We start from the raw sequence: 13769 nt of genomic DNA on the forward strand, positions 1-13769 counted from the left end.
ATGTTCATATAATACATGCAAGCTATACATACTGTATATAGGTTTGGTTTTCTGCCTACAGGGGAAAGACTCAAGCATGAGCTATGAGTAATAAACTCCACCAAAGATTATATGATATTGCAACACATCAACAATATGGAAGATATTTTTGTGCAAGATCAGGAGGAGGAAAGGGACAAATTTAAATGAAAAAATGAGAGTGAGAGCAGCAGTTCAGCTGTGAGAACAGAGAAAATCATCTGAACATGCTGAAATATTCCCTATTTCACAATTTAGACATTTTGGCACTTTTCTTAAAACCTTATGACATGTTTTCAAGGACATCAGCAGACTTCTGTTTTGTGTACTTTGTAATGTGTCAGTGGTTATTTCAGTAGAATGAGTTGTTCTTCAAAGTTGCAAAATATTCAGTAAATTTAGCACCACTGTTTATAACAAGGTAAACTTGTATGAAGAAAATGTCATACGGGAACAACATAAGGCTAAGTAAGTGTTGACAGAGTTTTCTTTTGTTATTTAAAAATAATGAAAGTTACATTAGAAGTGCTATAATTTGATACTGACCTTTTGTACAAACACTAAAAATATGTCTTATTCATTTTTCATCTTAATAATGTGTTTTGTTTAAAACTCCTAAAACATTGTGTTTCTTTACAGGTTAAAATTAGATTTTAAATTCCTAAACTTTCAATATGGACTTTGAAACCCACTGTAGATAATATTTCTTGTGTCTATAGGTTGATTACTGAGGTCTTCTAAAATATTTTTTTTGGATTCTACTATAAGCTCTCCCCTTCTTCTGCAGTATGCACTATGCTCTCCCCTGCCCCTTCCACACCACCTCCAGTCCTCACCAAACCCTCTTCCCTCACAATATCGTCACCTATTCCAGCCTCGTTCCAATCGCGAACCTCTTCTATTCCTCCTAGTATTCCTTCATCCCTGACTTCTTCTCCAGCCTTCCCATTGGTTGATATCTCCAACGACTTATCCCCTGACCCCTCCTCCCTTCAGCTCCCAACAGCACCCCCAATATCATGCATACAACCTTCCCCACCTCCACCTTCAACTTCATCACCTCACATTAAATCCAAACCGTCCTCCCCTCCTGTTCCTCAGAAACCCATGTCTCCTGAGCTACCAAAGCCACCCCTACCTGCACAACTTCCCTCTGCTCTTCCCAAGATCTCCTCCACACCCCTGCCTAGACCACCTCCACCTCCTGTTGCTAGGCCCTCATCTCCATCCCATCCCAGACCTCCTCCTCCAGTCTCAAAACCACCAGTCCCTGCATCTCCAGCTGGCAAGACCAAAAAGCCAATGCCTCCTGGTATCAGCATCCTGGAGAAACTGATAAAGACATGTCCTGTGTGGCTTCAACTCGGGATGAAGAAGGACAGAGCCATGCAAATACTGAGCAAAGAGTCATCTGGGGTGAGACAGAATGGGTTATGAATTGTATTCATGTGATGCTGACCAAAAATATTCTGTTATTTTCAAGATGTACTTGGCATAAACAGTGTCCTCCAGCGTGACATTCTGTTATCCATAAAACTATTCTAAAAAACATTTCTCACATTTTTTTATATTTATTGTCTGCATAGCCTTTTAACTAAGAGACTACATGGAATAAAATAGCACCATTTACAGTAGGTTAACCGCAAAAGAAGTTAAAAAGTGATTACAACTGTAAAATTTCAGACATTAAGAGAACTGTTGACAAAGTACAGTAAATTCAATTAGTAATTACATGATCTGCCGATTAATTAATCAATCAAAATAATCGCAAATCAGAATCAGCTTTATTGCCAAGTATGCTTACACATACAAGGAATTTGTCTTGGTGACAGGAGCTTCCAGTGTACAACAATACAAACAAAAAAACAGCAGCAAGACATAGGTAATTAAAAACAAAATCCCAAAAAAAAGAATAAGAAAAATAAATAAATACACTCACCTTCATACATACCCACATACACACACGTAGTGCAAATCTATTACAAATCCGTTATATAAAGAACAAAAATACAGTATATTATGTATCTAATGGCAGAAGTGGACGTGTTGGATAATATAAATAGACTTAACTGTGTATTGCACATAATTATTGCTCAATAGGGAAATTTAACTGTTCATGAGATGGATAGCCTGAGGGAAAAAAACTGTTCCTGTGCCTGACGGTTCTGATGCTCAGAGCTCTGAAGCGTCGGCCAGAAGGCAATAGTTCAAAAAGGTAGTGGGCTGGGTGAGTGGTGTGAAATTGATTTTACCAGCCTTTTTCCTCACTCTGGAAGTGTATAGTTCTTGAAGGGGGGGAAGGGGGCAACCATTAATCCTCTCAGCAGTCTGAACTGTCCTCTGTAGTCTTCTGATGTCTGATTTCGTAGCTGAACCAAACCAGACAGTTATTGAAGTGCAGAGGACAGACTCAATGACTGCTGTGCAGAACTGTATCAGCAGCGCCTGTGGCAGGTTGAACTTCCTCAGCTGGCGAAGGAAGTACAACCTCTGCTGGGCCTGAGTCAATGTGTGTCTCCCACTTCAGGTCCTGTGAGATGGTAGTGCCCAGGAACCTGAATGACTGCAATGCTGCCACAGTGCTGTTTAGAATGGTGAGGGTGTTCCTCCTAAAGTCCACTATCATCTCCACCGTTTTGAGTGTGTTCAGCTCCAGGTTGTTTTGACTGCACCTATATGCAGACTTTCTATATGCAGACTCATCGTCATCTCGGATGACCCCGATGACAGTGGTGTCATAAGCAAACTTCAGGAGCTTGACAGAGGGATCCTTGGTGATGCAGTCATTGGTGTAGAGGGAGAAGAGTAGTGGGGAGAGTACAGGTGGTGGAAGTGAATTTTCCCTGCCTCACAAGCTGCTGCCTGTCTGTCAGAAAGCTGGTAATCCACTGACAGGTAGACATGGGAACAGGGAGTTGGTTTAACTTAGTCCGGAGAGCTGGGATGATTGTGTTGAAAGCCGTGCTGAAGTACACAAAAAGGATCCTTGTGTATGTCCCCGGTCTGTCCAGATGTTGCAGGACATGATGCAATCCTACGTTGACTGCATCATCCACAGGCTTGTTTGCTTGATAATCAAATTGAAGGGGATCCAGAAAGGGTCCAGTGATGTCCTTCAGGTGGGCCAACACCAGTCTCTCAAATTACTTCATGACCACAGATGTCAGGGCGACAGGTCTGTTGTCACTTAAGTCCTGTGATTTTTGGTTTCTTAGGGACATGGATAATAACTGACCGTTTGAAGCAGCATGGGTCTTCACACTGCTCCAGTGATCTATTGAAGATCTGTGTGAAGATGGGGGCCAGTTGGTTAGCACAGGAACGAAGGCACGCTGGTGAGACGCCATCTAGGCCTGAAGCCTTCCTTGACCATTGCTTCCGAAAGACACGGCACACATCGTCTTCACAGATCTTGAGTGCAGGTTGTGTAGCAGGAGGGGGGAGGAAGGGGGTTGCAGGAGTTGTTAATGTTTGTGTGAAGTGAAGGTCCGTGTGTGTGTGTGTGTGGAGTGTGAAATTGGGCCTTTCGAATTTGCAGTAAAACACATTCAGATCGTCAGCCAGTCGTTGGTCAACCACAGGGTTGGGGGTAGGAGTCCTGTAATTAGTAAGCTGTTTCAGGCCACTCCACACTGATGCAGGGTCGTTGGCTGAAAACTTGTTTTTCAGCTTCTCAGAGTATCTTCTTTTAGCCACTCTGATTTCCTTATTCAGTGTGGAGTGGCCTGACTATACAAGACTTTATCCCCACCCCTGTAAGCATCCTCTTTGGCATGACAAAGCTGTCTGAGTTTTCCTGTGAACCATGGTTTATCATTGTTGAATGATAAAAATGTCCTAGTAGGGATGCACATGCCCTCACAGAAACTGATGTATGATGTAACAGTATCTGTGAGCTCATCCAGGTCTGTAGCTGCAGCTTCAAAAACACTCCAATCAGTGCAGTCAAAGCAGGCTTGTAGTTCCAGCTCTGCTCAGCTTCATTAGTCCATCTCCTTACAGTCCTTTCAACTGGCTTTGTTGATTTTAATTTCTGACTGTAGGTCGAAAGATGAACCAGACAGTGATCAGAGAGTTCCAAAGCTGCACGTGGGACAGAGCGATATGCATCCTTTATTGTTGTGTAGCAATGATCCAATATATTCCTATCTCTGATGGGGCATGTAATGTGCTATCTGTATTTGGGCAGTTCACAAGTGAGAGTTTCTTTGTTAAAGTCCCCAAGAATAATAATAACTGAGTCCGGGTATTGTTGTTCTGTGTCTGTGATTTGAACAGCCAGCTGTTGCAGCGCTATGTTCCTAGACGCGTTTGGAGGAATGTAAACACACACCAGAATAAAAGAAGAAAACTCCTGTGGCGAGTAGAACGGCTTACAGTTAATAAAGAGCACTACCAGATTAGGACAGCACATCCTCTTTAACGTTGTTACATCTGTACACCAACTTTCGTTGATGTAAAAGCATGTTCCACTGCCTCTCGTTTTCCCCGTTAACTCCGCGATGCGATCCGCTCTGAACAGCTGGAAGCCCGGCAGATGTAATGCGCAGTCCGGAATGGCTTCACTCAGCCAGGTTTCTGTGAAGCACAGTGCAGTTTGAGAAGTCCTTATTAGTGCATTTGAGGAGATCATCAGTTTTGTTGGGAAGAGAGCGGAGATTCGCTAGATGAATGCTCGGCAGTGCTGTTCGAACAGAGTTTAACCAGCGCGCCGGCTCGTTTCCCTCGCCTACGTCTCGTAGCATGTTTAAACAACACAGCTCCACCTCAGACTAAAATGTCCAGCAAAACATGTGAATATTAAAAAACCGGGAAAAGATTATCTGGTATGTGCTGCCGAATGTTCAGCAGTTTGTCCCTGGTAAAACTGACTGGAAAAAGACTACTAAACACAGGACAAACAAACAAAAACAACAAAAGAATTGGAGAGCTCCACACCGAGGCTGCCATCTTGATCGGGACACAATCAACAAAACAAATGATAATAATATCAGTATTCACGAAGAAATTGGTCCCCCTATAAAAGATCATTTTTAATTGTTGGTCTATGTACTCATGCATCAGCGTCTCAAACACATCTCACTAGTTTTTAACGTCTCTAGTCATAAGTGTTGTATTTTGGGGACTGACTGCCCCCTACTGCTATAGATTTGTGAAAGCCACAAGTTGACACCAGAGATCTTTTATACTGATATTACAAGCTGATATTTTACATTAGGAGATAGTGCAATGGTCAACAAGCGTGTTAGGGCAGTAATTTACCGTTTGCAAATACAATACAAATGAGAGCTGTAACCCGACTCCTACCAGTCGCAAAATTGCCTGTGTATTCAGGAATGGATGAGATGCTGAATAAACCACTTTTGTCAGGAAACAACTAATCACTTAATGAGTTGACCACCTGTTCACTAATCTTCAACATGTTTTACACGAAACAGTCATATATGAGCTATGTGTGGAGATTACTTCGATAAAGACACACTGACAATTTTGAGACGAGTAGGTATCGGTTTACGGCTCTCCACTTTATTTGAATGGTAACCGCAAACGATAACTTACTGTCGTAACACTCTTGTTGACCGTTACACTCATAGACATCATATAGATAGACGCCCTATCGACCGCTACTGCCTACTGGCGCGGACGAGCCGCAGCGCCGCCATCTTAGACCGGTCACCCGCTCCACTCAGTGTAATCTGTATGGCAGGTGCAATGAACTGTCAGCAATCATACCTCACTGAATACCGAACTGATTTTCACGCTGAGTTTTTTTGCTGCAAAGGTCAATCATGTAGCTATGATACAGGACACATGGTTCGGCGTATTTTAATATTCATAGTAGGCTTAACAGTAATATAATATTCTGATATAAGATATAAAGTGACCAGATGTCCAAAATCAAAATATGTGATGTAGGATATAAGGTATTTAATAAATCACACACTATAAATATGATAAAGAATCAGAAACAGATAGTTGCAGTAAAGTAAGATATTTTAATAAGTTAAAGAAACTATTTATAGCTAACAACAAAATACTACGTTACTAGCTAAGCTACAAGTAGTGACTGCCCAACACTGATAATACAGCTATGACACTTGTGTAAAATTCACTGGCCACTGTTATTATACCAATAATACTTTTTTTATTCCTACATAGAATTATTGTGTCAATTGTAATCTAAAGCGGGATTAACTTTAGGGTAACGTTAGATGGAGTAATAATGTAATTTTACCACAGGACGTCTGTAATATTAATGGCCAATTCACACAGGATAATATAATATAGGTTATCAATAAAACTAGCAGAAGTGGGAGGGGTAACTCGATTTGCGCATCGCCGTCATGCGTGTATTAAGTTACATTGCTTCCTGATATCACGTGCGCAAATACAAATAACCTATGTTTATACAACAGGGCCGTTGAATGCTTGTATCTGATAACCGAGAAGCTCTTGTAATGATTACTTTACCCCACCTCTCCATGCCGGGTGAACATCGGCTGGTGCAGTAAACATAGCCTAGCTAACGTTAGCTGGCTACGATTTCAGTACAGTAATATCAAAGATCCTTGCTCCTTCTCAATTATCTGGTAATATTCTATTCACAAAATACAACCAATAGTACGGTAATGTTAAAACTTACTTGTGAAAAGTAATCCCCTGGGCCCTATTTGCAATGGTCCGCCGATTAGAACAGGAAAATGCTCCACAGTGCTCTGGCATCTTAACTGCTGCAGCACAACGAAACTAGGAGTACGACCGGTTTAAGATGGCGGCCAATAGGGCATCTAGTCTCTATATAATATCTATGGTTACACTCTCCTATGGTAAAATCGCGAAGGTTGTTATCTCGGTATAGAAAATCTCTGATTAGACTGCTAGCGCAAGCTAGGTAATGTGGAATAAGTTTAGTCTTTGGGTTCAAAGCTAGCTAGGTTTGGGTAGACTATTGCTAGTAACACAGCTAGTTTTAATAATCAATTAATTAAAAATAAGTGAATGATAAATACAGAAATATTCTTTGCTATACTATTATTATTATTATTATCTAATGAGACAATAACATACCTGTAATAACATGTTCAGTATAAAATAAATAAAATGAAATTAGCCAATTAAACAAATAGCCCCTTGTTAAAAATCATATTATTGTTGAACAAAAATTTTAATTTTGAAAATAAAAAACAGCCCACATAATGCTTCATTCCTGAATGCATTACGAGCTCAGCTTTGTCATCTCTTAAAAGACTTTGGGAGAAAGTGTGGTGTGGATAAACAGTGCATCAAAACATTAAAAAATTTGCAACAAGATGCAACGTAATGTGCAATTACCATTTCATTGGTCTTACAAGTTACTCTGCTATAGGCCTAGGTACGTATGTAGCAAGCACATGAGAGGAGTTCCACTTTTAAAGACATATTTTTTTGCACACTTCAAGTTAAGTTAAATCGATAACATTTGTGGGATAATGTTGATTACCACAGAAAATAAAATTTGACTTGCCCCTTAAAAAAAAGCTCAAAACTGGATTCCATTGGCACTTACAATGGAAGTGAATGGGGCCAATCCGTTAATGTACTTACGGTTTTAAAAGTATAGCCACAAGACAAAACATAAACAATATGTGGGTTAACATGATTTTTCCATGATAACATTGCTAACTAACTTTTTTTCTGTTTAGAGTTATATCCAATTTTACTTTGTTGCCATGATGACTTAAAACCCTAAAATGATCATAAAAACAATTATTTAAACAATTTTACAGCTAATAATACACAAGTTTTAACAGAATATTTAATGTAAGTGCTTTTATAAACAATTTGTATTCACATTTTTGCCTTTTCAAGCCTCCAAAAATTGGCCCCATTCATTTTGATAGTAAGTGCCTCACTGTAACCTTAATTGTTGCTCGTTTTAAAGGAGGGATGAGTCAAAATATTATTACTATCATTATTATTATTATTATATATTTTTTTTGGTAAACAACCTTATGCCACAAATGCTGTCGATTAAGCTTAACTTGTATTAAACCCAGAATATTACTTTAAGTAAAAAAAAACCAACCTGCTTGCAGAGAAAAGTGACTTTTGACGACTTTTAAAAATCTTGATGTTGAAGAAAAAATTAAATACCTTGATACAATTTAATGTACATTGCCAAGTTAATTCTGTCATTCTCTTGATATTTTGTTACACAGATCTTTTTAGTTAGGAGAGATCCCAGTAAGAATCTGATGGTACTGTCATTACGTCTTCCTGACCAGCTGAGGGAGCCCCAGGTCAAAGAACTGCCTGTAAAGGAAGAAAAGTCCTGTAAGTTATTTTACATTGAGAAATTAATGTTCTTTCAACTTGATTTAGAAAAGTTTATGCATGGCATGCCTTTGCACCAAACACAGACCTACGCATAAACACATTTCAATGCAGACCTGAACACATCCGCATATATATATTTTAGAGCAATAATGCATAGAGATATAAACAGGCCCAAAATGAAACATGGAGTGTTTGATGATGGGGTTGCAGGCCGCAAAGTTTCCTGTCGCCAGCAATTATTTGCCGTTGCTGTCACAGGATGTCCTGTACTGGCCCTTCTTAGCTTAATTTCCTGGTCGTTCTCTCTCTCTCTCTCTCTCTCTCTCTCTCTGTTTGTGTGTGTGGTAATCACTTTTGTCAGTGGCCTTGTCTCTAAAACCTACATTTAAAGTGAAGAATGGACGGTTTTGCATATTTATTGTACTGTACGTAAGTGTTTTTGTTTCAGTAGGTGATAAGTCACACAAGCATTTTAAACTAGTGCAGCTAATATATTTAAATCGTTATGGCTGTGAGGTAAGGCAATCAGATGCATTACTAGCCTTAACACTTTCTTTCATTTACTGCAGTGCTGTACCTCGAAGGGTCTGTCCTTGTCTTTGAAAACATTTTTAAACTCATTGCTTTCTACTGTGTGAGCCGGTAAGACAGACGCCTCATCACATCTCCAGCATACATCAATATCTCATTCATCTTTTTTTCTTCTTCCAAAAATATTCAGAGCTTTCATTTATCTTTTTCACTAAGGGACATACTTCCTTTTCCTCTGAAGTTACCTCAGGTCATCCTCCATGTAGCTAAATATGAGGATATGGAGGTGATCTCTTCTCTTGGTTCAGGTAAGGCGGAATGATAGCATAGTTTTTCTCATTTAAGTCTTGTTTTAATCTTCAAGAAGCCAAAGGTTCCATGACACTCATAGGAAGTGCTATGAAAGCTAATGGACAATGTAACGCTTGAAGAAATGTCCCAGGTTCAATACAAGTTAAAGTGATGTTTCACCCAAAAATGTAAATTCTCTCATCATTTACTCACCCTCATGCCATGCCTGATATGTATGACTTTCTTTCTTCTGCAGAACTCGATTTATGATTTTTAGAAGAATATTTAATCTCTGTAGGTCCACACAATGCAAGTGAATTGTGCCAAAATGTTGACGCTCCAAAAAGCACACAAAGGCATCATAAAAGTAATCCATACGAATCCAGTGTTTAAATCAATGTCTTTAGAAGTGATATTATAGGTGTAGGTGAGAAAAAGATCAACATTTATGTCCTTTTTTGCTACAAAGTCTTCTCCCTGCCCAGTAGGGTGTGGTATGCATGAAGAACGAGAATAACCAAAAACAATGTAAAAGTGATCTTTTTCTCATCCACACCTATCATATCGCTTCTGAAGTCATTGATTTAACCACAGAAGACATATGGATTACTTTTATGCTGACATGTGTGATTTTTGGAGCTTCAATTATTTTGGCACCCACTCACTTGTATTGTATGGACCAAAAGAGCTGAGAAATTCTTCTAAAAATGTTCATTTGAGTTCATCAGATGAAAGAAAGTCATACATATCTGGGATGGAATAAGGGTGAGTAAATGATGAGAGAATTTAAAATTTTTGGGTGAACTATCCCTTTAAGCTCATTCGACAGAATTTGTGGTATAATGTTGATCACCACAAAAGGTAATTTTTTTGAAAGCAAAAACTGTGGTTATAGCAATGCACTTACAAAGGTGAATGGGGCCAGGCCATTAAAATAAAAATGCAAGATATAAATATTATTTCATTATCATTAAGTGTTAACATGATTTTAGTGTAAAAAAATCAGGGATATTCCAGCGTTACGGTGTTGAGCAGATGTTTATGTGTTTCATTGTTTATGTTGTCATGACACTTCTTTTTATATTGGATAAAACATTACACAGATAAGATTAGTAAGTGATTTAGTACACTAAAACAAGTGTAATGTTTACGTTTTGTGGCTATACATATGAAACCGTGTGAATTTTAACACCCATTGACTAGCTCCATTCACTTCCATTGTAAGTGCTGTAAGAAGGTTAAAATGGGAACAGTCAAAGTAATAGTTAATGTAAATTTAAACAAAAAGACACAAACACAAGTGGACACACGGCAGCTGCGTGTGGCTCTCTCTCTCTCTCTCTGGAACTGACGATTCCGGCTGCATTTATCCCTCTCCTTGCCTGATTAGCATGATTGGGGGCCGGGCGTGCATAGTCACGGCCCAGCCTGCCCTCCTCCTCATCACAGTGCCTTACTGTTACATTCCTTGTACCATTGTTGAACCATTTTTGAGTAACCGTAACAGTCAAAATGAATATGGTAATCTACAGTATGCCACAAGTGCTGTCGATTGAGCTTTACTTGTATGTTAATCTATGTCAGCATAATTTGTCAGTGTGAAAGGCAGAGAAAACTTTAACTTTAACTTTTGAAGGGATAAGTAAAAGGGATAGTTTGCCCAAAAATGTAAAGGATGTCATCATGTCATTCCTAACCCAAATTATTTTCTATCTTCTGTGGAACACAAAAAGAGATGTTACACAGAAAGTTAGCCTCAGTCACCATTAACTTTCATTGTAGTTTTTTTCCCCATACATATAAAGTGAATGGTGACTGAGCCGCCAGTCACTAACATTCTGTCTAACATATCCTTTTATGTCATATGAGTTTAAACCAGAGGAAATGATGCCAGAATCATCTTTTTGGGCAAACTATACCTTTAAAATCTCATAAAGCTTTCATGTTTCTCATGCTCACACAGAGTTCTGGAATTCAGCTCTGAATAGTCATGAGGAAGTGGGAAATGGAGATGGTAGTTGTGGCACTCCAGACAGCCAGGGGCAAAGCAGCTCCTGTGAAATCCAGCTTTCTATTGGCAGCGACCGCCTTTGGTATGTCAACCCCATTTTCATTGAGGAATGTGGCAACAGCATGCCGCCCACCTCACCTACCCCTGTCTTAAGGACCCAAAGCCTCAACGCTCCAATCCAGGCTCCACCCAAATATAAAAGACCACCACCCATGCGTCCATGTCCTCCCAGTACAACTGAGTGTTCTCTACACTATGCATTTGGCAAGCCAGCAAAAGAGGCGTTTAAGCAAATTCTCAGTTCTCCTCCCCCTTCTATGAAGAAAAGGGAAGGAAGTGATGGTGATAATGCAGAACAAGTGAGACAGAGAACTCCTGCCTCGGACGTTGAGCATGACACTGCCAAGCCAGCAGCCTTACAAATAGCTGAGGGAAAGCAGTCTTCTAGTACTGCTTCATTTAGAGTTCCTCCAGTACCATTCCGGCGCAGACTATCTGAGAAACAACCATCAGAGGAACCAGCGCAGCAGGAAGTCACCACCAGCACCTCCAGAGAAGCTGATGCAGATGTTCCGCAAGACCCTGTAGCTTCTCTCATTTGCCTAGATGACAGTATGGAAGAAAGAGAGAAGCCTGTGGACTTAGAAACTCTCCAGGAAGTGCCAGAGGAACAATCTAATGTATTTAATGGAGCTACAAAAGTGACTTGGGAAGTAGCGGCTGAAGCAAAGAACTCTGATACTCCAGTAGCACCTCCCAGGAGAAAAAGACTCTCTCAAATTCTGCCTGGACAACTCTCCAAAGCCACTGGGAATTCACTTAGACCAAGTACCCAAGAACCCACTTCCATTCTTCCTCTGAATTCCAGAAGTCCCAGTCCTGTCCGCCATTCTCTCATCATTAATGCTAATCATTCCAAAGTCTCTGATGTTTCTCTGTATTCTCCTGAGGGTGGAGCTCCACAGCCAGATGATTCCTACTCAACCAGCAGCACAGAGGAGGAGACGGACAACCTTGTGGCAACAGGTGCTCTAATTAAGAGGACCCCTACAATCATGCTTGACCGAGCAAAGCAACGACTATCCATGGTGTCCATGGCAAACCTCTCCAACGTCCTCACAGGCTTCATGAGTGCCGACCGCAAGCTGCAGAAACGCATCGTAGAGCTGTCCCGGGATGGAAACACATACTTCGGGAACCTTGTCAGGGATTATCGAGCTTTTACCTTAGACACTATGCGGAAACACACCTCTAGCACAGAGATGCTACAAGAGATCAGGCAGACAATAACCCAACTAAAAAGCTACTTGATCCAGAGTAAAGAGCTACAAAATCTACAAGAAGCAGCTCCATACTCTGAGGAGAAATTGGGTAATATACATTTACACCTTGGGTGCATTTGGCTGACACTTTAATTCAAGCAACTTGCAATGCATTAAAGCTAGATGTTTTATCAATATTCCTGCTTTCCTTTGTAATTCCATTCATGTAGTTAGTGCCATGCTTTACCTGTTTAGCTATTAACTAATTGACCTTAAAAGGATAGCTCCTCCTCTGAACCACAGGATGTTTAATAATAATATCTTAGGAAGACACTGACAGTGAAACAGGTATATAGGCATATGCTATGCAATTCCATCTTCTCGTGGATTAATATGATTAAATAATGAATTAAGAATGTACAATGTTAAAAGTGGTACTAAATCAACATGATGTATCTGGTAAGTGGTCTTTCTCTCTTCAGAGATCATCATTGAGGTTGCACTTTGCAAGAGTGTTCTGAAACCCCTGCGTGAGGCCGTGTATAATGGACTGAAGGATATCCACTCACGTGCGGGATACCTGAAGAAACTAAAAGAGAACCAGCAAGTGGTTCTGGGGACCACCACCACAGACCTGGGGGTAACCACTAGTGTCCCTGAAATGGCTGTAATGGAGAAAATTCAAGTGAAGCTTGGTAACCTGCACCAAGAGTATTCACCTCAGAAGAAGATCGACTTGCTCCTCAAGACCTGCAAAATCATCTATGAGTCCATGTCTGTGGGCTGTCCAGGTTGGTTTATTTTAGAAAAGAGAGAGAGAGATACACTTATGAATGTCAGATCATCCCTTGGTTATAAATAATTAGATGCTATATCAGTCTATATTATTATCATTAAACATTATTAACATGTCAACCTTCTTTAAACATAATCTGTGAAAGACTGTTGGATGTGGCTGTCCAGAGTAGTTCAACAGTACCTGCTTTCCTTTTTTATGTTAAAAAGGGGGTTAATAGTATATTTCAGATAAATACAACTAAATGTAGGTAGTTGACTGGTATTTCAAGAAGTGGCAGTTTCCTGCTATGTGACATGCTATAATTATTCTAAATTGAATTGATTTTTTCCAATTCTTCTGTAATTATTATACAGTTATTTTACAATATAATTGTGCAGTTTTTATAAGCTCATATTAATTGATAGAAAATTGAATAGTGACCCTTTAAAGGATCTAAGATAGAGTCTCTGTTTCTGTCTCTAATTTGAACCTAAAATCTTGAATCAAAAAAGTTATTGGACATGTTAAATGTCTGTTTTTGTACAGTAGGTAGGGAGCTATA

General features: G+C 39.8%; 1 protein-coding gene across 4 annotated transcripts in view; it reads left to right on the forward strand.

Moving 5' to 3' along the window:
* LOC127662654 (ras and Rab interactor 3-like) overlaps positions 1-13769 on the forward strand; it is a 43375-nt gene that overhangs the window by 4426 nt on the left and 25180 nt on the right. For 3 of the 4 annotated variants that reach the window (XM_052153940.1, XM_052153941.1, XM_052153939.1), the window contains 6 exons: positions 738-1434; positions 8217-8331; positions 8904-8976; positions 9082-9173; positions 11120-12538; positions 12912-13220. In XM_052153940.1, the coding sequence (XP_052009900.1) occupies positions 814-1434; positions 8217-8331; positions 8904-8976; positions 9082-9173; positions 11120-12538; positions 12912-13220 (2629 nt within the window). In that variant the 5' untranslated portion in view covers positions 738-813. The remainder of the gene's footprint in view (positions 1-737; positions 1435-8216; positions 8332-8903; positions 8977-9081; positions 9174-11119; positions 12539-12911; positions 13221-13769) is intronic. The other variant, XM_052153942.1, reaches the window with a different exon arrangement.

The sequence above is a fragment of the Xyrauchen texanus genome, chromosome 22 (assembly GCF_025860055.1).
Source record: "Xyrauchen texanus isolate HMW12.3.18 chromosome 22, RBS_HiC_50CHRs, whole genome shotgun sequence".
NCBI lineage: Eukaryota > Metazoa > Chordata > Actinopteri > Cypriniformes > Catostomidae > Xyrauchen > Xyrauchen texanus.